The sequence below is a fragment of the Lepus europaeus genome, chromosome 1 (genome assembly GCF_033115175.1).
Source record: "Lepus europaeus isolate LE1 chromosome 1, mLepTim1.pri, whole genome shotgun sequence".
NCBI lineage: Eukaryota > Metazoa > Chordata > Mammalia > Lagomorpha > Leporidae > Lepus > Lepus europaeus.
In genome coordinates, this window is record NC_084827.1 from 58,705,026 (window position 1) to 58,727,151 (window position 22,126).

Genomic DNA, 22,126 nt, shown 5'->3' on the forward strand with positions numbered 1-22,126 from the left:
CACTAATGTATTTTCATCAGAAAGCTCATCATATACATTTCTAGTCTATTAGGTAAAAACCTAAAAATCCCTAAGGGATTAGAATTCCTTCAGCTCTCTCCCCAACATGCATCCATTCAACAGCAGATCTGAACTAAACAATGATAGCACTGAAATTGTGAACAGTGAAAACAGATCTTCAGTTCTTATTCTTGAATACAGACATACGTATTTAAGTCTATACTTTCAGAAGTGCACAGTATATTTAGAGTTACCTGTGTTAATGTCTCCCCAAATATATTTATTAAGTGATAGGTAATAAAACATTCTATTTTAAGAGTTTTTGAATGCATCATTAAAAATTAACAATAACTTCAGTGTCTGTTTAAGCAGACTAACAAAAAAATTTTTTTGTAGAAGAATGTATTATCACTGACATTGCTTAGAATTACTGATGGTTGGTGGTAATAAAAACAGGTGCAGTTTTAGTTACTTTTGCTGTTGTTTTTTTGGTCCTCTGCACTCGGTGTATAACTTATTGTTATAGACAGGGTGGACTGTACCCGCCACCTTGTTCTCGTTGCTCATGACCATGAGGACTTAGGCTTGCTATTAGATGTTCTATGTCTCTGGTATAACTGGATATTTTCTATTTTTGGATTGAAGCAGTTGACCATGCCAGAATAATGATGTGACTGAAAGCATGAAATGTCCTTGAAAGTAGGGTCTGAGCAGCAAACACTGGAATGTGAGAGTTCCAGAAAGGGAGACATCAGCTCTGCTGCAGGAGGTGGTGGAGGCATTTGTATAAGTAGCCAGCAAATCAGGATGCAGCTAAGGGTTCCTTTTGCAGTTACAGCACGACACATACACGGAAGGATATCTTCATAATTGGTAGTTTCACCTCCTTTTACTCCAAGGATGTAGACTATTTATGGGAGGAAGCTCTTGTGGTTTTGGTGTGAAATAAGATCCCTCATACTTAACTTGGCCAGGCTCTAAAACTGTGGAGTTCAGTGCCAACCATTTCATAATACGGATATAATAATCTCAATGTACATTTAATAAAAGTCAGGCCCCACGGCTTTTTGATTCATTAAAGCAGTGGCGAATGTCACGCTATATTATCACAAGGTAATGAGTGATGATTTAGTGTTAATTACATATCAATGTACAATTTGTTTGTACTTTGTCATACTGCATTTTGCCCTTTGGCTTGTACAAAAAAAAAAAAAAGGTGTTTTTGATGTAAGTTGGTATTACATTTAACAATAAATTAAAATCCATGGATGCCATTGTTTGGTGTATAAATTATCACCAAAGTGGTGAAAGCTTTTTTTCAAATCAACAAGATTTTCTATATTAAAAAAAAAATTACAGGTGCCAAAATTTGTATTTTCCCTTTTTCATTATTAATATTTAAAAAGGAACATGCCCAAATTGGAGGAAAATTTTGTATTTCTGACTTTTTAGAAATAAAGCTACATTTGTAGTTTGCATTTTAGGCAGATGGGATTTGTACCCTAAAGCATTCATTGCAAGAAATCTCTACAGAGCAGCTACTTGGGGAGGAAATGGCCTTTTACCAGATGCAGTGGCTCAGAATAGATTTCACTCCCATTCCCAAGGGTGCTCCCTATAACTATCTGAGCAGCAGCTTCCAAGGTTGATCTATCCAAATTGTTGGCAGGAAACAGCAGGTTTCCATGAAATTTTCAGCCCATTCCCTTCTGGATCACTTCTAAGGATGGCATTTGAATTGTGACTCTTTGCGATTAGTCTGTGGTCTATGAAGAGGAAGACACTTCACTCTTTACTCAAGTATCAGTATTTTAGATGGGACTGTGAAAGAAAAAAAGACTATTTGGACAATGGCTGTGCAGTCACTGGTATCTCAAGTCAGTATGGCACAGTGGGAACATCTTAGTTATACATAGAACCCAGTGTGGAGTTAGATTTTGGCTCTTCGGTGTTGATCTGTGAGATCCTCTGGATACCCCTGCAGTACTTACTTGTGCAATATGATATGTTTGACTGCTAGTAACAAAAAAACCCAATCTGAACTGCCAGACAGGATGATAGGAATATGTAGTTGCTGAGGCAGGTGGCTAAATCCGGAGGACATGGGCTGGATGGGTTTAGAAGTTAAGCAACATTATCGGTGGCCTAAGCGTTTTTTCTTTTGCTATTTTTTTATTTTATTTTTTTTACAGGCAGAGTGGATAGTAAGAGAGAGAGGCAGAGAGAAAGGTCTTCCTTTTCTGTTGGTTCACCCCCCAATGGCCGCTGTGGCAGGAGCGCTTGTGCTGATCCGAAGCCAGGAGCCAGGTGCCTCTCCTGGTCTCCCATGCGGGTGCAGGGCCCAAGGACTTGGGCCATCCTCCACTGCCTTCCCGGGCCACAGCAAAGAGCTGGCCTGGAAGAGGAGCAACTGGGATAGAATCCGGTGCCCCGACCGGGACCGGCGCTGCAGGCGGAGGATTAGCCAAGTGAGCCATGGGGCCAGCTCTGTTCTGACATCTTAAGTGCTTCTTTAGTCCAAGGCTAGCCCTTGCTTGTGGGAGAGCTATAGCCATAGATGAAGAATCACCTCTTTCCCGGATGATTTCCCAACCAACTCTCTGATAAACAAATCACCTGAGCCCCTGTGAATCAATGGCCAGGAGGGTAAAGATTGCAGATGGATTCCTGTCAGGGCCACCTCAGTGCTTGGGAATGGGCTGGCTTTCTCTAAAACCCAAATGAGAAGTTAAAGAAGGGGAGTTTCCAGGGCCAGTGCTGTGGTGCAGTGGGTTAAAGCCCCGGCCTAAAGCACCAGCATCCCATGTGGGTGCTGGTTCTAGTTCCGGCTGCTGCTCTTCTGATCCAGCTCTCTGCTATGGCCTGGGATAGCAGTAGAAGATGGCCCAAGTCCTTGGGCCCCTTCACCCACCTGGAAGACCTCGAAGAAGCTCCTGGCTCCTGGCTTCAGATCAGCGCAGCTCCGGCCGTTACGGCCCTCTGGGGAGTGAACCAGTGGATGGACGACATCTCTCTCTCTGACTCTACCTCTCTCTGTAACTCTGTCTTTCAAAGAAACAAAATAATTCTTTTTTTTTTTTTTTTAAAAAGGGGGTAGGTTTCCAAACAGACTTTAGATTTAGTCAGAAAGATGGTGGCAGTCATGAGGAAAAGTTGCAATTTACTGAAGGTTTGGGTAACTAGAAAGTAGTTATTCATTTTTTTAGTACATGAAAGTTACTAGTTTTTAAGTACAGTTATAATCCTAGTACTATTTGTGAGCTAAAACAGGATATATCATTATCCTATTCTTTAAGTGATTGAGATTTAATCTTTCCATTTCTTATTCTAATGTCCTGGCTGCTTCCTAATAATATTAGTGCAAATGGGCTCTTTAATCCATCTCAACATGAATTAGGCAGAGACAAAAACAGACATTTCCTGAGTTGTTTGGTGAAATATATATGTTTATCTCTCTCTCTCTCTCTCTCTCTATATATATATATATATATAGAGAGAGAGAGAGAGGGAGAGGGAGATTTAATTTTTGGATTTCAGAGGTATCATATTCAGGATATTACTAAATATGATATTAACCTGAAGATATTGTCAGAACCTCAGAGAATAGTGAAAATTAATGCTAATTATAAGTACATTTTTGCTGAGTTACTGAGTGATTAGGTTGATTAGACTCTGCATTAAATTCCTCATGTTTATTTTCCCTTCTTGTTTTCAAACAATCCTGTGACTATTCTATATGCAATATGATTCTCAGTGCTCAACTCATCTTCAAGTGTGCAAGTGATGAGCCCAAGTTCACAGCCTGGGAAGGGCTGGAATCCAGGTTCAGTCAGACCTCTCTGCTACCTGGAATGACTTCCTATTCTGCTTTGCAGTGTTGCCTCAGGAATCAAAAAAGTGAAGATTCAAGAGGCCATAGTATTATTTTTTCCAGGTGAACAGGCATAGGGCATTCGGGAAGCTCCTCCAGTTTTGTGCAGGACTGTTTTTCCTTCTGGAAATAGAAGCCATAGTTACCATTTGATCCTTGAAGAATCCATATCCATAAAAAAGTGTAATGATATTTCATTTAGTTTATATATCTCATTTTACAGATGAACACATGGAAGGTCAGAGAGGTTAATTTGCTATATGTAGTCTTTGACACTCTTTTTCTTTAGATTAATCATTTAGGTTTATTTATTTGAATGGCAGAGATAGATAAAGAGACAGACACAGAACAGGATCTTCTACTCGCTGATTCACTCCCCAAATGACCACAATATCCAGGACTGGTCCAGGCCAAAAGCAGGAGGTTGGAACTCAATCTGGATCTCCCATGTGGGTAGCAGGGAGCCGAGTACTTGAGACATCACTTCTGCATCCTAGAGTGTGCGCTAGCAGGAAGCTAGGTTCGGAGGCAGAAGGACTCAAACCCTGGGCACTCCCATGTGAGATGTGGGCAATCTAACTGGCATTTTAACTGCTGAGCCAAATGTCTGTCCCAGACCTTGGAACTCTATTCACTCACTGGGCCCAGAGATTTTTCCATGCTGATCTGGGGTTGATGTTGAAGACACACAAATGTAAATTTTGTGTGCTTTTCCTAGAGCTCAGGGCTGAGTACTGGAAGCAGCGCTGAGGCGGCATGGAGCGTGTTCCCCCATAGGTATGATGGTTTACTCTTCTTGCCAGGGCCATTGAGGAACATTATCCAGGAGCCTTTCCTTAGAAGGTTCCTTCTCATCTTCTAGGAGTGCCTGGTAGACACTCTGTTAGCAGTGTGACAACCTGCTTTTCCTTGGTCAGTCTTCTCAAAATCAAACTGTGAGCTGCTTTTGCTTCATTCATCTCTGAATTCTCATACCCCAGCCTAGGACTTTGCTCTAATAAGATGAAATCCATTCATTAAAAAAAGCAAAATATGAAACATTTTCTATGATTTATTTATTTATTTATTTGTAAGGCAGGGTTAGAGAGAAGCAGAGGCAGAGAGAGAGAGAGAGAGAGAGAGAGAGAGAGAGAGAGAGAGAAAGAGATATATTCCATCCACTGGTTCACCCCCTAAATGGCCACAACAGCCAGTGCTGAGCTAATCTGAAGCCTGAAACCAGGAGCCAGGAGCTTCCTCTGGGTTTCCCATATGGATGCAGGGCCCAAGTACTTGGGTCATCTTCTGCTGCTTTACCACGTGCATTAGCAGGGAGATGGACCGGAAGTGGAACAGTGCCATTAGTGGCGGCTTTACCTGCTACAACATGGTGCTGGCTCCAAAACCTAAAACACTGAAGGCTAAGTTGACTCCTCAGCTTTATCTTGATCCATGAAGCAATAGCTACAGAGAAGGTATTCGTCAAGTACTTGGGAGAAGGGGAGGCCTGGTGATGATCTCAAGACCAACCTGCTGCTTTCACAGAGCCTCCTGCCTCCCTGTCCATAACCATTGGGCTATGTCTGCCTCCCCAGTAGATGGGATCTGGCTTATATTTGCCTCACATGCCTCACCACAAAGTCACCAGCCCTTGTTGGATATGTCATTCATTCACTCAGCTTTTCCATTCACTTATTTCCAGGCATTCATATTATATATTCTATCTTTGCCCAGGGACACTACACTGGTGTCAAGAATTTGTCACAGGAAGAGCTGTTTACACAGTGAGTTTTGGGTAGGTGTTTTCTGTACAGGCTGTGAAAACACTAGCTAAAATGCCACACCCTCTATTACACTCAGTGGATTTGAGACCTGGCTCCACTTCTGATTCCAGCTTCCTGCTAATGTACAACCTGGAACACAGCAGATGATGACTCCAGTGATAGGTCCCTGCCACCTGCCTGGAAGGCCTGGATGACACTCCTAACTCTGGCCTTGCCCAGACCAGTTGATATGGTCATTTGGATAGGGGACCAGCAAATGGGAGCTCCCTGTCCCTTCCTGTCTCTAGAATAAATAAATAAATTCGAAAAATAAGAAAATGACTCTGCATTTACTGAACAATTAAAAATGAGCTCTGGAGACACAGTACCTGAGTTTAAATTCTAACTCCATCCCCTCCCCACTGGAGCTTGTTAAGTTTCCTCTACCTTGAGTCTCTCATTTGTAAAATAGTACCTGTCTCAGAAAGTTGTAATGAGGCATCAGTGGGTTGATTCATGAAAAATGTTTATGTTCATTCATGAAAAGTACACAGTTCACAGTAGGCACTCAACACATATGAAGTGCTTATGAGATATCTTAGAAATGCTCATAGAAAATTTATATTATGAAAAAACTATGCATGGATTTAAAATACCTTTGCATAAAAATAAAAAATATCTGTTAATTCTATTTTCCATGAATAATTTGAAGAACCCTTATATTATTGAATTTCACTGATTCCCCTTTAATTCTAGGAGGAAGGAAAAGACATTAAATGTTAAAGTCTTTAAAACTTACTTGAATAAATTTAAATAATAAGTTAAAAAGAATTTCCAACCAAGTTCATATCTTTGTATACATCTGAAAATATCTAAAGCAAATTGCACAATTACATTTCATATGTGCTGTATGACAATATTTCATCAAACAAAAGCTTGGATGAGTGAGAGCTTCCTATATAGAAGGGACAGTAACAGGTGCTGGGTGTATAATAAGTGAACCTGTTTGTGTAGAGTCTGCAGACTTGTGGGGGAGACAGTAAACAAATCGCCAGACACCAGGGTATCTATGCTGCTTTGAAGAAAGCCTTTTAGCAAAACCTTGAATGTTCCCCTCCCAGAGTCTCACTAATTGTTCCCTGCTTTCCATAGGGAGAAATAAATGTAGCATCAGTCATATTGCAGTGTTTGGCTGCAAGATTCTATTGGTGGTCCGAATAAGAAACGTGGCCCAACTCAAAGGGCCACTGTCACTCTTATTTAGTCCTTTAGTGGTTTGTCCCCCAATGCATTCCCTTTACTGCAGAGTTTGTAAGCCAAAGCCAGTGTAACTGGGATAGCAAACCATGTGGCATGATAATAACAATAGCTATGACTCATTGAACACATATACTACCTGTGAGGCAGAGTTCTAAGAACTTTATCAGAACTAATGTATAAACAACCTGATGATGAAGTACTGTTTGTATTCCCAGTTTATAGATGAGAAAACTGAGGCATGGTGAGATTTTTAAAATGTGTCTTAACTCACAATGGCTCCAGGATTCACATTCCATGTTTTTCAGCACTTATCTCACAGCTTCTCCTTAGGGTCAGGGTTCACCAGCAAGGGAAGTGATTCAAGCTCTCAGAGTTCCTTGGAACCCTGCATATGGAGGTTTTCTACCTGGAGACTGGCTTCTGACAGGTTGTAAAGGCAGGGAAGGAGGAGTCCAGGGTGATGCTTGGGCTGACATCTCTGATACTTTAGGTCCTGTGGTTGATGACTTAGTAAGCCAAATACCCATTTGCTGACTGGGGGAGAGGAAGGAGGGGAACATCACAAGGTGCTTAGAGGGGAAGGAAGGTCTGTCTCTGGTTACTCATGGGTGACTGACTTGCCAGCCACAATGGGTAATTAACTCACCACTTCTTTCACATTTTGAACACTCTCGTGTGATAATGGAACCTGTAAGTTAACAGATACTGTAAGGGAGCAAAACGGTGAAGAGCTATGCCTTTGGACTTAGGATATGGGAAATTTTGAACAAACTATTTCCCTAGACTCGAGTTTTCTCACTTATAAAATAGGGATAATGATTATTTTCTCATAGGACCATTTTGAGGATTAAAATAAGAGAATCCACTGTCAGTATTTAGCATAGTGTCTGGCATAGAAGTCATTGTACCCACTGTGCTGCCTCTTCCATCTCTCTCTCTTGATGATTGTGTCCCTGTCTCCACCATCATGGTTACCACTGTCATCACTGTCACTACCTACCACATCACCACCATCACTATCTACTATCTCCACCACTGCCACCACCCTCATGACCACCACCATCATCATCATGCCTCATCATCAGCGTTACTCCTCCTGTCCAACTGCCACCTGGCTTCTCTGATACACAGATTAATTATTATAGTCAGTCAGCTATGATAGGATTCCAGGGTGAAGGCAAGAGTCTTGGATTTGATTTTTAGTACTGCCACTTGCACCTTAGATAAGACAATTGAACTTTCTGAGCTACATTTTTATTCCTGTTATTCACATAAATGGCATGAATGCTTGTTAACATGTGTATTTATGAGATACCTTAGAGGAGGGCACTGAATCTCCCAGGACATTGAGTCTCTTCCTTTCAGGAATGGAGCTGTCTAGCTGGCCTCTGGACTAAAGATATTCAAGATAGCTGCAGACAGAGTAGACCCAAAACACCCAGACTCTGAGTAGTTCTGTCTCAGGTCCCTATCCTGCTTCCTGAATTTGAGCAGTAAGAACCAATTGGAGAGCTAGTTACCTGTCCATTGGCTGTTACTGGTTAGTGGTGATTTCAATGCGGCAGGGATTTTGTGGGAAGTTCCCTGCTACATTGATATGCACCCACCCATTCAGGAAATGCTTGTGTCTTCAACACACTGGTGACTCCCTTCCTCCTTCTTCCTGTTTCCCTTTTTTGATTTCAGCTTCTTCTGAGATCACCTTTGCCATTGATGTTGGGAATGGCCCCATTGAGCTCATCGTCCAGTCTCCTTCTATTCTGAACGACAACCAGTGGCACTACGTCCGGGCTGAGAGGAACCTCAAGGAGACCTCACTGCAGGTGGACAACCTCCCCAGGAGCTCCAGGGAGAACACAGAGGAGGGCCACTTCCGACTGCAGCTCAACAGCCAGTTGTTTGTAGGTAGGAGACATCTTAAGGCGCCCTTTCTGCAAATAACCCTACAAGACCACAGTGTGGGTACAAGGGAAAGTACCCTTTTATTTCAGACCTGGGGACTGGTTGAAATATGTCATAAATCACTTATAACCATAAATATAATTCTACCAATTCTTTCATTCACCTCAGCTGATTTCAGTTGATCTCAAGCTCTTTTTATGTTTTTCCTCCTTGTGAACATTATCTTCAGATGTTTGGGCACTGCTGTGGATCTTCATCATTAAAATAAATAGCTACTCTTAGGAAAAGGATGTCTCCACTCTTCATGCCCAAGAGGTGGAGAACCCAAGTGAGTAGGCTGTTTTCCCAGTGATTCCTGACTGCTGATAATCATTGATAACAGCCTGATGGAATAGCTGAGCCATCTCGAAGGGAGTCCATTCACTGTAATATGGAGGAATTATTCCTCTTTACACTAGAACTTCTGAGATGCTTCCCAAAACCACCCCGCTTAGTTGACTGGCTTAGTTGACTTCCCTGGTGTGGAAAAGCAGCCCTGGCCCCTGGGCAAATGTGTCTCTGCTGCCCGTTCCTTCCATGAGACTGGGAGTCAGTCTGTGACACCTTGTTCATGGGAACTCGCAGCCACTGATGGTAGTGGGACTGGAAGGATTCGGATACAATCCTGAGTCCTTCTTCATTCCATAAAGTCATTGAGCTGCTAAAACAGATCAGGCACCGTGTTGGATGAGGAGAAGTGACAGGTGGATTGAGAGAGACACTGGTTTTAGAGAAGCTGTTGGTGTGTTTCTGTGTGTGTGTGTGTGTGTGTAACACAGAAGAAGGCAGGGGTTTGGGATAAGCGTTCTCTCTGCAGTGCTTGAGCCTTCACTCCAATAAGATTTACACTTCATTTCTCTTCTCATAATTACTGCCTTTTGTTAAGCATGAGGGAGTGTTTGTGTAGGGGGAGAGAAAGGATAGAGGTGGGGGAAAGAGAGAGGAGAGAGAGAGAGGGAGAGAGAGAGAGGAGAGAGAGAGAGAGAAAATTTCAACCTCCTTAGTCCAGGTAGTTTCCTGGATACATTTTGAGGGGACCTCAAAAAGCCCGTGGGAAATGCATTTAGAAGATATGTTTATTCTGGTGCACAAATTTGAAAACTCTGAAGTGTTTTTTTCATAATGTGCAGTTCTCATGAACTTTGTGAAGACATCTCTTATGGGGTCAGCTGTAGAGTTGTAATCAAGAAAGGATTTCTTGAAGTCGGGGAGAAGGACTTGTCACACTTTACAATGCAAAATAGAGCTTTCAAGTCAGAATGCTGTAAACTGTCAGAGCCAAGAGTATGCTCTCACCTAAAACTTGAAGCTCAGGTGCTGAGCACAGGGATGTAAATAAGTGACAGTTTGCTAGTCTACCTAGATTTCAGTGTCTTTCTTTATTTGTCTACATGTTTATTTTCTTACCAATTTCTGCGCTACATAGCTTTACCGCTAGTAGTAAATTGCCATCGACACTCAATGAACATTTCCTTTTCCTTTAGTATTTTATTTATTTGAAGAGACAGAGAATGATGAATGACACAGAGAAATCTCCTATCTGCTAATTCATGCCTACATGAGCTGAGCCTGGGCCAAGCTGAAACCAGGAGCCAAGTTACCCAAGTGGGTGTTAGAGACCGAAGTACTTAAGCTGTCACCTGCTGTATCATATGGTGTGCCTTTTTTTTTTTTTACCTTCTTCTTTTAAATTTAAATTTGTGCGACTATTAACTCTGAGCTAAGTAGTGACTAAAACCACACCAGCTGCAGTGGCCGGTCAGTCTAGCAGTTAAGACACCTGCATCCTACGTTAGAGTGCCTGGGTTCAATTCCAAGCTTCGGATCCTGACTCTACCTTCCTGCTGATGCAGACTCTGGGAGGCAGCATTGAAGGTTCAAGTGATTAGGTCTCTGCCTCCCATGTGGGAGACTTGGGTTGCATTCCCTGCTCCCAGCTTTGAATCTGTTCAGCTTCTGCCATTTTGTGCATTTGAGAGGTGAAACAGTAGATGACAGAGCGCACTCTCTCTCTCGCTCTCTCTCTCTCTCCCTCCCTCCCTTCCTCCTGTTCCCTCTCAAATAGAGGAATAAAATTAGAAAAAGCAAGCAAAATGTATCAGCTGAAAGAAAAGAAGTGACAGCATGTGATGATGTCATAATCTTTCTCCTCAACATGAACCGTACTACTCTCTTCATATGTCATATTTTTTCTTATCCAGAAGCTAAGATTTAAGTGATTAAAAACATTTCATGATTGCAAGTCATTTGCTTAATTAATAACCCATGTAAGTGATATGATTTACTGTTAAAAATATTTTTTAGAATTTATAGTGCTGTTTTAATCCTATTTAAGCATCACATTTTATTTCTCTGAGGAAGCTTGGTCGTTATCAAGATTTAATATCTTTTTGGTGGAATCAATTCAAGTATTTTGTAATTTTCATAAATTATATAACATAGCAAAGTTGAATTTATCTCCAGACAGTATTTATGAATCTTTCTGGTTAAAAGGTGAGTTTAAAGATGGAAAAGTTTTTTTTTTTTTACCCTCTCATGCAAATTTCATGTGGCTCTGAAATTATCATATGGACTGATTTTGTGATAAACTTTGTGCAAATCAAAAGGGAGAGGATGCAGCTGTGTTTCCTGGTAGGCTTTCACCTCCAGATGCATCAGGGAAATCGAGAACAAGCGCAGTGAGCTGTCAGAGAATGTCAGTGGGTCTGGAGGAGGTGTCTTGCTGGGGCTGGGGCCAAAGTCATCAGTGACAAGAGCACCTGCGTTTATTACACTTCTCTCCAATACATCTCGCCTCGGATGTTGCTCTGCTTCATTGAATTTGGCCTAATGTACTTGAGGAAGAGCAAATGCTGCTGGAGGTCATTTTAGTCTGTTGGTTTGAATTTTATTGTTCAGTATTTAGCGGTATGCCGATTTAGAAATGTCAGGTGGCTAAGGCGGCTGATGCAACAACACTGCATGTTGTGACACTCCATCACTCCCTAGACAAACAAGCTCTTCGTAGTTATAGTAGCTAAAATAAAGAATTGCACTCTCAGCCTTCAGGAAATTTAGATGCACTGGGTATTTATATGGGGGGGGGTTCAAAAAGTTAATGGAAACATGGAAATTAAAAAAAAAAGTTTATTTTGGGCAGAAGAAAATTTTGAAATCCGTGCATAGTTTGTTTTTAATGCACATTTTCATGCACTTTCTGGAGACATTCTCATAAGCACAAATTGCTTTTTAAGATTTTTTTTTTAAGAAAAGCAGAGAGGGAGAGAGAGAGAGGTAGAGTGAAGGGTCTTCCCTCCACTGGTTCATTCCCCAAATGATCCCAACAGCCATGACTGGACCAGTCCAAAGCCAGGAGCCTGGAACTCCATCCTAGTATTTCATAGAGGTGGCAGGACCCCAAGCAACTGGACAGTCTTTTGCTGCTTTCCCAGGCACATTAGCAGGAAGCTTGATTAGAAGTGGAGCAGCAGGGACTTGAAACAATACTCTGATGTGGGATGCTGCATTACAAAAGCTTGTCTTTTGATTCCATTTTCCATGAATGTTTTAAGTACTCTCATATTTGTTATTCAGGAAAACATGTCATTAATATAGACATTTTTACTGGGGCAGACTCAGTGAGCCATTACTTAAATATAAATGTGGATATGTCTGTTGACATGTCTTTGTCACAGAAGGATTGTTCCATCAAAACAGAGCATCACTGAGCATTGCATTCACTGATGCCCACTGCTGCAGGTGTGTGTGCCTCATAAATAACAAACCCACAGGCTGCACCTTACAGATTAGCAGGCCCCTTCCACACTGCCCCCTCATTGGCTTGTGAGTGGTTAAAGTGCTGATCCCTGAGAGAATGCTTGGTGCTTGAATCCTAGAATCAGTGTTGCAATGTCAGATTGTGAATTAGCAACATGCGCAACCATGTAGTTGCACTGGTGACATTTGCTCAACAGAAGAGGAGAAACCTCACAGCACACAGCTTTGGAAATGTATGGGGCAAGCATGTGCCATTCTCAACATCAGACCATTGATAGCATCGCCTCTTCTCCTTGCTATCGTGTCCATCCGAGGATGTGGCAAAGAAAAGCAAGAGTCACTGTACATTGTTTAACGTGAAATGAAGTGATCTGTGTGAACCCTGGTGGAAATTCAGTAGCCTATGTGTAATACCGCCTAGATCCACAGAATGGAAATAGAAAGTCTGATAGATGATCTTTCCAGCCTTAAAGATATTTTACCTATATGTACATATTACGTGTGACAATTACATTTATTTTCATGCCTAAGGTCTTTTCCGCAGATCTGACATAGCATCTTTCCAAATAAATTGCAATTACACATTGGAAATTTTGTGAAGATGTGGGCTTGTGAAACTCATTTTTTTTTAACTTTTATTTAATGCATATAAATTTCCAAAGTACAGCTTATGGATTACAATGGCTTTCTCCCCCATAACTTCCCTCCCACCCACAACCCTCCCATCTCCCACTCCCTCTCCCTTTCCATTCACATCAAGATTCATTTTCAATTCTCTTTATATACAGAAGATCAGTTTAGTATATATTAAGTAAAGATTTCAACTGTTTGCACCCACATAGAAACACAAAGTGAAACATACTGTTTGAGTACTAGTTATAGCATTGAATCACAATGTACAGCACATTAAGGACAGAGATCCTACATGACGAGTAAGTGCACAGTGACTCCTGTTGTTTACACTCTTGTTTATGGCATCAGTAATCACCTTAGGCTCTTGTCATGAGTTGCCAAGGCTATGGAAGCCTTTTGAGTTCACCGACTCTGATCATATTTAGACAAGGTCATAGTCAAAGTGGAAGTTCTCTCCTCCCTTCAGAGAAAGGTACCTCCTTCTTTGATGACCTGTTCTTTCCACTGGGATCTCACTCACAGAGATCTTTCATTTAGGGTCATTTTTTTTTTTTTTTTGACAGAGTGTCTTGGCGTGAAACTCATTTTTAAAACTTTATTTACTTCTTTTATTTTTTTCTGTCATGGGCCCACCCCCCACCTAGCCCCACCCCCAGCCAAACCTGTTCTATTTGTATCAAAATAAACTGAAGTTACTCCAGACTTTCAATCTGCTGGGAAACACTACCTCAACTTGATCACTCATAAAATTTGAAAATATCAGCCACCACCACCAAAAATATCCGCTCCTGTTCACAAGCTGGTAGGAAAATGACATTCCTGATCTCAGGGGAAGCACATCAAACTCAGCACTGCCAGTGGCAAAGCCAGACAGGCTTAGCACACACATGAATTTTGTGCTCTTGCACTTCGCAAACTCATGGTCAATGGCATAGGTAGCCACACACACAGGTGCACTGCCACAGTCTTTCCATATAGTAGGGACTTAGAATTTATCCATGCCCATGCCCTCCTGAGAAGGATTTTCCTGACACAGAGCTTTCCACTCGAACAGCTATCCCATAATATATCTCATAGCCTAGTAGGAGGTATATATCCTCTCCACAATTATAAAGTGATTGGAAAATCATCTCCTATATTTAGTACCTAAAGCCATAGTATCTGGAGGCCAATACTTATCATTACATCAATGGCAAAGCACAGACAGAAAAATAATGCTTTTTAACATTACATGCATTTCTGATTATCAGGCCTAATTTGTCAAGTAAGTTTATTGTTTCAATGTCAAATAATATTTTGACCATTTTTTCTTAGGAAAAAAAATCAAACATATGACTTCTAATGTTCCCCATAAAAGTTATTTGTGGGAAATTGTTCTGATTTATTTTTGAGACAAGCAGGAGACCTGAAGGCTCCAGCAGGCAGGTCCCATGAGTGTCTCCATCCAGTTGATATGTAATAAACACCTGGAAGTGTCACTCAGTGAGCGCTTCTCCCATGAAAACAGATGATGAAGGGCCACCTGGCTCCTCATGAATTTTCCTTTCCTAACACTACTGCTCTTGAAATCAGATCTTTATAGCTCCAAAATTGTTTGAAGGAACATTGGTGCTAGTTTATATTCAAGGCGGGGAAGAGCAAAATCACCCATTCAGCAAAATCATGTCTCTTCTTGGAGAAGCTGAGAGTTGGATGCCTTTAATACATCCCCATTGCCCCTTATAGTGTTTTCTGCCTCCCTCATATTCAAGCAAAGTTTCTGAAATGTTTATTTACAACTTTGTCTACCTCAGTTGAAGCTCATTTCATCGTATACTGGTCTCTGTTGGGTTGATAATGGGCAATTGAAGCAGAATAGACTTTTCTTCTTTGCTTGGATTTTTTTTTTTCTATTGGCGAAATGCATCAAGAGTGATACTGTCTTTCTTGTTTCTTTTCAAAAAATATTAACATTAAGAGAACAGATTCCATGTATTTCATAGGTACAGTTCTGTCTATTTTTTTAACAAATTTATTTATTTATTTGAAAAGCAAAGAGAGTGAGATAGAGTGAAAGCCGTCTTCTTTTCCATGGTTCATTTCCCAAATGCCTGCAAAAGCCAAGATAGGGCTGGGCCAAAGCCAGAACTCCATGTGGGTCTCTCACATGGATGGCAGAGACCTAAGTACATAGGCCTTCTTCAGCTGCTTTCCCAGGCATATTAGCAGGGAGCTGAACTGGAAGCAGAGCAGTCAAGTGCAAGTGGCTGTTTAACTGGCTATGCCCTTAATACCCACTCCAAACGTCTTTTAAAGGGGGAAGTACAATATGACATCATTTTTCCCATGCATCCCATAGAGAATGGCCCTGAGAGTTACACCACTTGGAAACTATATGTTAGAAGCAGTGATTTGATTCTCCCAGCACTTCCAGTTGTCAACATTTATAACTCAGGAAACAAAATTGTGGCAGCACTGTTGATGTGGAGTTGGAATCCTAATTGTTAGAGAAGACACACTACCCCTATCATTCTGGAAAATGAAACAGTATTCCCTGAAAATTCCAGAGGGACAGGAGACTACAGGAAGTTGTTTGTGTCTTTCCCAAAGGCAAGGTGCCACTGAGCTAAAGTGACAGGGTGGTGGTGCTGAGCGGCCACAAAGGAAGTTCTGGTTCTCTGGAAGAAAACTCACCCAGGCTCCTTAAAGCTTAATAAACTAATTTGGATTTCTCCTGGACTCTGGCTATAAACAAGAAGGGTCGGAGAAGGAGGTGGGAACACTCTTGAGCAGAGAGAATATCAAAACCTTCCCCAAAGTGCTGTCGGTATATTCCCACTCTGTTCTCACCCTGTTAACAAGTTTCCTCTTATCCTGGGAGAATGGGACTTGGATTCAAAGCCACTTCAGCAGGAAGGCAATTTTGTCAAAGAGGAGTAAGAAGAGTGAAGTCTTAATTTAACTTCCAAGTCCATCTCCAGAGACTTAGGCTAAAGAGCAAAGATCGTCCCTCAGGTCCTGTCTTCTGTGTGTAGAGGGACTGAGCAATCTACTCTTCTGTGTGTAGAGGGACTGAGCAATCTACACTGGACACAAGCATTGGCTGCCCAGGTCCACCTGCAAGGAAGGACTCAATGTGCCATAGCTGGGAGTGTTCCTGTTGGTCAGCTTTCACCTGCCTGCTCCTTCAGGACCTGCTGAGCTGCAGAGAAAGGGTTGACTGAGGGTGTTTCCTTCTCAGAGGGATCCACATTCCATGACTGACGGCAGCATTTCCCCAAAGGGAAACACCCTTGATCAGTTACAGCAGCTCTGGGGCTGTGCTAGGCCAGTACAGTATCTGTTTTTACTTCCTTTCCCTTCAGTTCATAGGTGCTGTTCCCAAGGACGACTTGTGAAAACAGTCTCTGCTCCAACTCCATCTCAGTGCATGCTTGTTGAAGAATCCAACACAGCCATTCATAGTTGATTATGAAACCCCGATGACCACCTCTCTTCCCTCTCGTGGTTTCCTTGGAGGCAGGTGTCATGTCTCATGTATCTTCACCCCCTCGGGGCCTACTGCAGGTTCTCTGCTTAGTTAGGGTAGTGAGTTTTCAACCAATGCCTAAGAAATGAATGGAAGTGAATGAATGTAGAATTCCTAATGGTACCTGTGACACTTGTAGCTTTATGATTGCAGGCAAGGCATGTGCCTCCCCTGAGCCTCAGTTGTTCTACCTGCCTAATGGGCTTGATAGTCAATATCTCACAAGACACTTTTTTAAAAATGATATATTTATTTATTTAAAAGACAGAGTTACAGAGAGAGATAAGGGGAGAGAGAAGGAGAGAGAAAGAGAGAGAGAAGAAAAAATCGCATCTAATTATTTTTAGTTAAGGCAATTTCTTGAACAAAATATAGTCTTAACTCTTCATATTGGGGAAATAAGTTAATAGAAAATAAGTTAATAGAAAAATCAGCCCTAGAAGGCAGCCTGATACTTGTTTGCAGTCTTTGCATGTAGGGAGCAGATGTCTTATCATGGTTCAGAGAGTGAATTGCTTAAACAAGCTTTTGGGAGAATAAGTGATGCCAACATGCTCCAGGGCTGCAGAGAGTCTGCAGTTCCATGCTTTGGGGCCTGCACAGGGTACCCACAATGGAGGCTGCCTATGAGAGCCTCAGAACACTGTGTTGTCACTGCCATCTGCACTCCAATGGAGAGTTTGGGTTTGCTTAAAATAGTGAGACTGCTCTCCTCTCAACTAGGGTGTCAGTGCACCTACAATTTCCATTCTTAATTTCCTACTGTCTCTCTTCTAGAGAAATGAATTTATCACACACTCACAAAAGGAAGGAGGCAAGGATAGACAAAGAGATAAAAATGAGAAAAACAATTTCATAGTACAGCATCCTCTTAAAAAAGTAGTAGGAGGAGTTCTACTGTTTCAGAAACCTCAGAATTTGGAAGACATTGTGAGAAAGAATTAGAAATCCAGGACTGGCATTGTGGTATAGCATGTTAAGCCCCTGTCTGTGACACTTGCATCCCATATGGATGCCAGTTCAAGTCCTGAATGTTCTACTTCTGATCCAGCTCCCTGATAACACTCCTGGAAAACCAGCAGAGGATGACTCAAGTGCTTGGGTTCCTGTACCCATGTGGGAGACCCGGATGAAGCTCATGGCTCCTGGCTTTGGCCTGGCCCAGCCCTGGCCAGTGAGGCTATTTGGGAAGTGAACCAGTGGATGCAAGATTCTCTCCTTTCAAACAAAAGAAAAAAAATCATAAAACAAATATAAATTCATATATGTATATGTATCTGATAAATTGGATTTTTATTAGATAAATAAATATTTGCATAAGAATAAGCTTCAATAGTTTATGGTTATATTTTTTAAAGATTATTTATTTATTTGAAAGAGTTACTCACAGAGAGAAGGAGAGGGAGAGAGAGAGAGAATCTTCCACCCGCTGGTTCACTCCCCAATTGGCCAGAACAGCTGGAGCTGTGCCGATCCGGAGCCGGGAGCCTGGACCTTCTTCCAGGTTTCCCACGTAGGTGCAGGGGCCCAAAGACTTGGGCCATCTTCTACTGCCTTTCAGGCCATAGCAGAGAGCTGGATCAGAAGTGGAGCAGCTGGGAACTGAACCGGCACCCATATGGGATGTGGGCACTGTAGGCGGCAGCTTTATCCGCTATGCTACAGTGCTGGGCCTTCATGGTTATATTTTAATTCCATTCTCCGTGAACTTTTTGAAGCCTCCTCATGAGGAGACTTCATAAAGCACATGGAAAATGCATATTATGAAAAATGTATGCATATAATTCAATTCATATTTGCTCCCAAATAAGTGTATGTTTCTATTTAATTTTTATACAAGTTTTGAAGAAACTGAATACTAAAAGCCCTTTAACCAATATATATGCCAACATTCTCAGCAGGAAAATGTGAATGATGGGGTGCTCAGCTTGCCTCATGTTTACCAAAGAATAAAAGTACTCTACATATGTCCATATTTTGTTATGATGAGGATGATGATTGTTATTCCTAAACTTGACTGAGGTATCATAAATTGTGAGATTAATGCCTATCCATAGCTTTATATTTTCTAGTAAAAATAATATGTGTTTAATTGATACTGGTAGAATATGTTAAAATCTCCAGAAAAGGTAAAACCATGGGTCTCAGACAAATAGAAAATAGACTCATGTCAAGTGTCTTATGTTATTCATCAATTGAAGAGGAAACATGTAAGATGTTGTACCAGAGAGTATCTGGACAAAAGCATATGTACAGGTAGTTTAACAAGAATGAGAATTTTGGATGAAGAAAGTTATTAGGTTGAATTCAAGCCAGTTAATATTCAGTGGGCCCTTTTCAGACTTACTTGTCATACTGTAAAGAAACTGCTTGTATCTCTTCTGGCAAATGTCATCAATGCTTTTTGCTTTATGTCAAATTTTAGCTAATTTTTTTGACAACAGAAGTCCCACTCGTGTTTGATGCCAAGTCCCTAGTAACCTTTCTGCCTTTCTGCCATCACTCCCATGAAGGAAGCTGTAATAAGACAGAGCCCCAAGGTGATTATAGCATAAATGCATTGAAATGTCAAGGCAGTGTTAATGACGGGATTGTGAGAATGGCTGAACCTCCACCTGCTACTGACTGTCCTTTCAGAGATGCCAGGGTCATTTTGTATTTTGTGGTTTTCTGGGTTTATCCATAAAATAATTCTGTATCAGGTGAAACTATGAGTAAAGAAATTCTTGCAGTTTATAACTATAGTATTTTATTTCATCTATTTATCTCTCTGAATGAACCTATGGCTCAGTTTCTGAGAAATATCTATTCTAGGGAGGGCTGAGATCTGTTGGAGGAGGGTTTAGAAAAAAGATGGTTGATTGTGTATTTGTTTTAATCATTGTATATGTTACAACTGCTGCTACCTTTGATTCTGGAATCTGGGTGGCAAATTTTCCTAGTTGGCTATTGACTTTAAGCAAAGAAATTCAGAGGAGACAAACTGATCCATTCTAAGTTCAGGGACAGGGAAGAAAGAAGGTGGTGGGGGAGAGGTGGGAAGGACAGGAAACAGAGGGAGAGGGAGAGAGAGTGGGAGGGAAAAAAAGAAAGCAGTGCTGTTCTGATCTAATTTTTGAAAAAAATATATGGACTTGGCACATTCAGCATTGTTCAGTGAATAAATTCATTATTTTTACCTCTGAGATGTTCATTATTATTTGAGAGGCAGACAGGAAAGAGACAGACTGGTTCACTCCCCAAATGTCTTCCACAGCTGAGGCTGGGCCAGGCCAAAGCAGTAACTGGGAACTCCAGCTGGATCTCTCATATTGGTGACAGGGTCCCAACCACTTGAGCCATCACCAGCTGCCTGCACAAATGTGCAATAGCAGAAAGCTGGAACTGAGAATGGAATTAGAATGTTGGTGTCCAATGTGACATTTTAACCTCTAAACTGAATGTTTGCCCCAAGAAAGGAGCTCTTGAGCACTGGAATTTTGCTTGAGTGTGTATAGGAAAGAGCAGGCACATATGAGCGACATAGAAGCTTTTGTGCCAAGCTCAAGGCAGGTGCAAAGAATCGAGAAGCTTCTCCGAAAGTGATGAACATTTGTTGAACTGACACATGGAGTTTTTCTGAGACAGGCTCAGAATGATGGTAGTGAAGTTTTTGAGAGTCGATTCATGCTCCATCCAAGGAAACATCATCATAATGCATCCACTTGATACCAAGGACCAGCTGAAGAGTCTCATCCAAAATTACTTCTAGCCAACTTATGGTCTGGGTTGTCAAGAAGAATGATTCACAAGCCAAGGATGAATGCATTCCTGCTTATTGTGTGATGAAAGAAACCATGTGAGAGATCAGATCAGGGAAACAAAGTAGAAGAATCATTTAGTTATGGTTTTGGCTCCAATTGTCTGTTGTAAGAGCTCATTCTGGGATTTGTGAATGCAGGACTGTGTGCAGGTCTCAAAGTTCACCAGATCTGGTTTTAGTCCTGGCTCTGCCCCTGAAAAATCTACCTCTTGTCTCTCACCAAAACAGTCTCTCCTATGCTAAGTTTTCTCAGTTATGGAATGTGAGTATGCAGAACATCTTCTCATTGAGAATTCAATGTGTGTAGTGTACAATTTCTAGTATACAAGTGGTATGCTTGATCTCTGTAACATATGTATATGCATATAAATATATATGGATATATAGACATATATATATACATGTAGCTATATAGATACATATATGTATGCATTTAGAATTAATGGCAAACTCCAAGAGTTTGCAGGATAAGCTTGAATCTCTAAAAAGTGACTATAAGTTTGTCTATTAATACTTCTACATGTTTTTTTGTTGTTCTTACAACTTTTCAATGAAGTGTTGACAGGTCAAGATACAAATAAGTGAAGAGTGATAGTAAAAAAATTAAATATGTCCAAGGGCCAGCCAGGCAACATGGATGAATGAAGTGGTCACACCTTAAAGGAGCTGACTCTGGTGCAGCTTCAGTTGAGGTTTGTCAATTCAGGGAAACAAATTCATTGTCCTTAGGGCTTCTGATATTTTGCTTGAAAACTTAACAAGAGTTTCAGTAGTATTCATCTTAAAAAAAACTAATTAACAGAATCGAGCATTGGGTGGATGGAAATATAAGTGAAATATAATGTGAGTGGGGATGGATGCAGGTACATATGTGTTTGTGATTTAAGGGATGGAGTAGCAAAAGTAGTGCAGCAAGTGCATGGGGGGAAATGACATACCAAATAAATGTAACACGTGTGTCTGGATAGACCCTTTCATTCTGGGCAGCTGGAAGTGGTACAACATGCAGGGAGCACTGGAGTAAGAGTGGGGAGTGTGGGAGGCAGAAGTTGTTGAGTAAGGGGAGGTCATATATCTTTGTACAGTAGGGCTAGGAATTTCAGCTGATCCTAGAACACTGATTAGTCTCTGAGGGGCATCAAAAGGAAATAGAATCCAACTTTCAAGTTTGCATCCATTCTGGCTTCAAAATGGTGAATGGATAGAAAGAGTCTAAAAGTAGAATGTTGTTTCAGGGGCTAAGGTGGAGGTGAGGGGCCCTGTACCAAGAGCATGACTGAAAGAAGCACTTGCATCCAGAGATGCGTGGGCTGGGATGGGGAGAAGGATGGCTATGAGTGAGGTGGGAGGGGTGGGGAGAGATTTTGGCTTTGTTTCTGTGCAGTATCTAAGTTTCACAGCAGATGCATACCTCAAACAACACTAAACGTAGTAGGTAATGTCATCAGAAAATGCAGGGAACTGGCCACCATTCTGTGTGTGTTTGTGTGTGTGTAGCTGTGGGATTTTTTTTTTAATATTGAATGCTTAATAAGCACACACATTAAAATGGAACTTGACCTCCAAATTAAAATGGAACTTAACCTCTTTTTATCCTTTGTAAAGATGAAAAG

The 22,126-nt window shown here is 41.3% G+C and overlaps 1 protein-coding gene across 2 annotated transcripts in view; it reads left to right on the top strand.

The window, feature by feature from the left end:
• Nucleotides 1-22,126, top strand: part of CNTNAP5 (contactin associated protein family member 5) — a 967,841-nt gene that overhangs the window by 808,828 nt on the left and 136,887 nt on the right. For both annotated transcript variants that reach the window (XM_062199074.1, XM_062199079.1), the window contains exon 17: nucleotides 8,560-8,778. In XM_062199074.1, coding sequence (XP_062055058.1) covers nucleotides 8,560-8,778 — 219 coding nt within the window. The remainder of the gene's footprint in view (nucleotides 1-8,559; nucleotides 8,779-22,126) is intronic.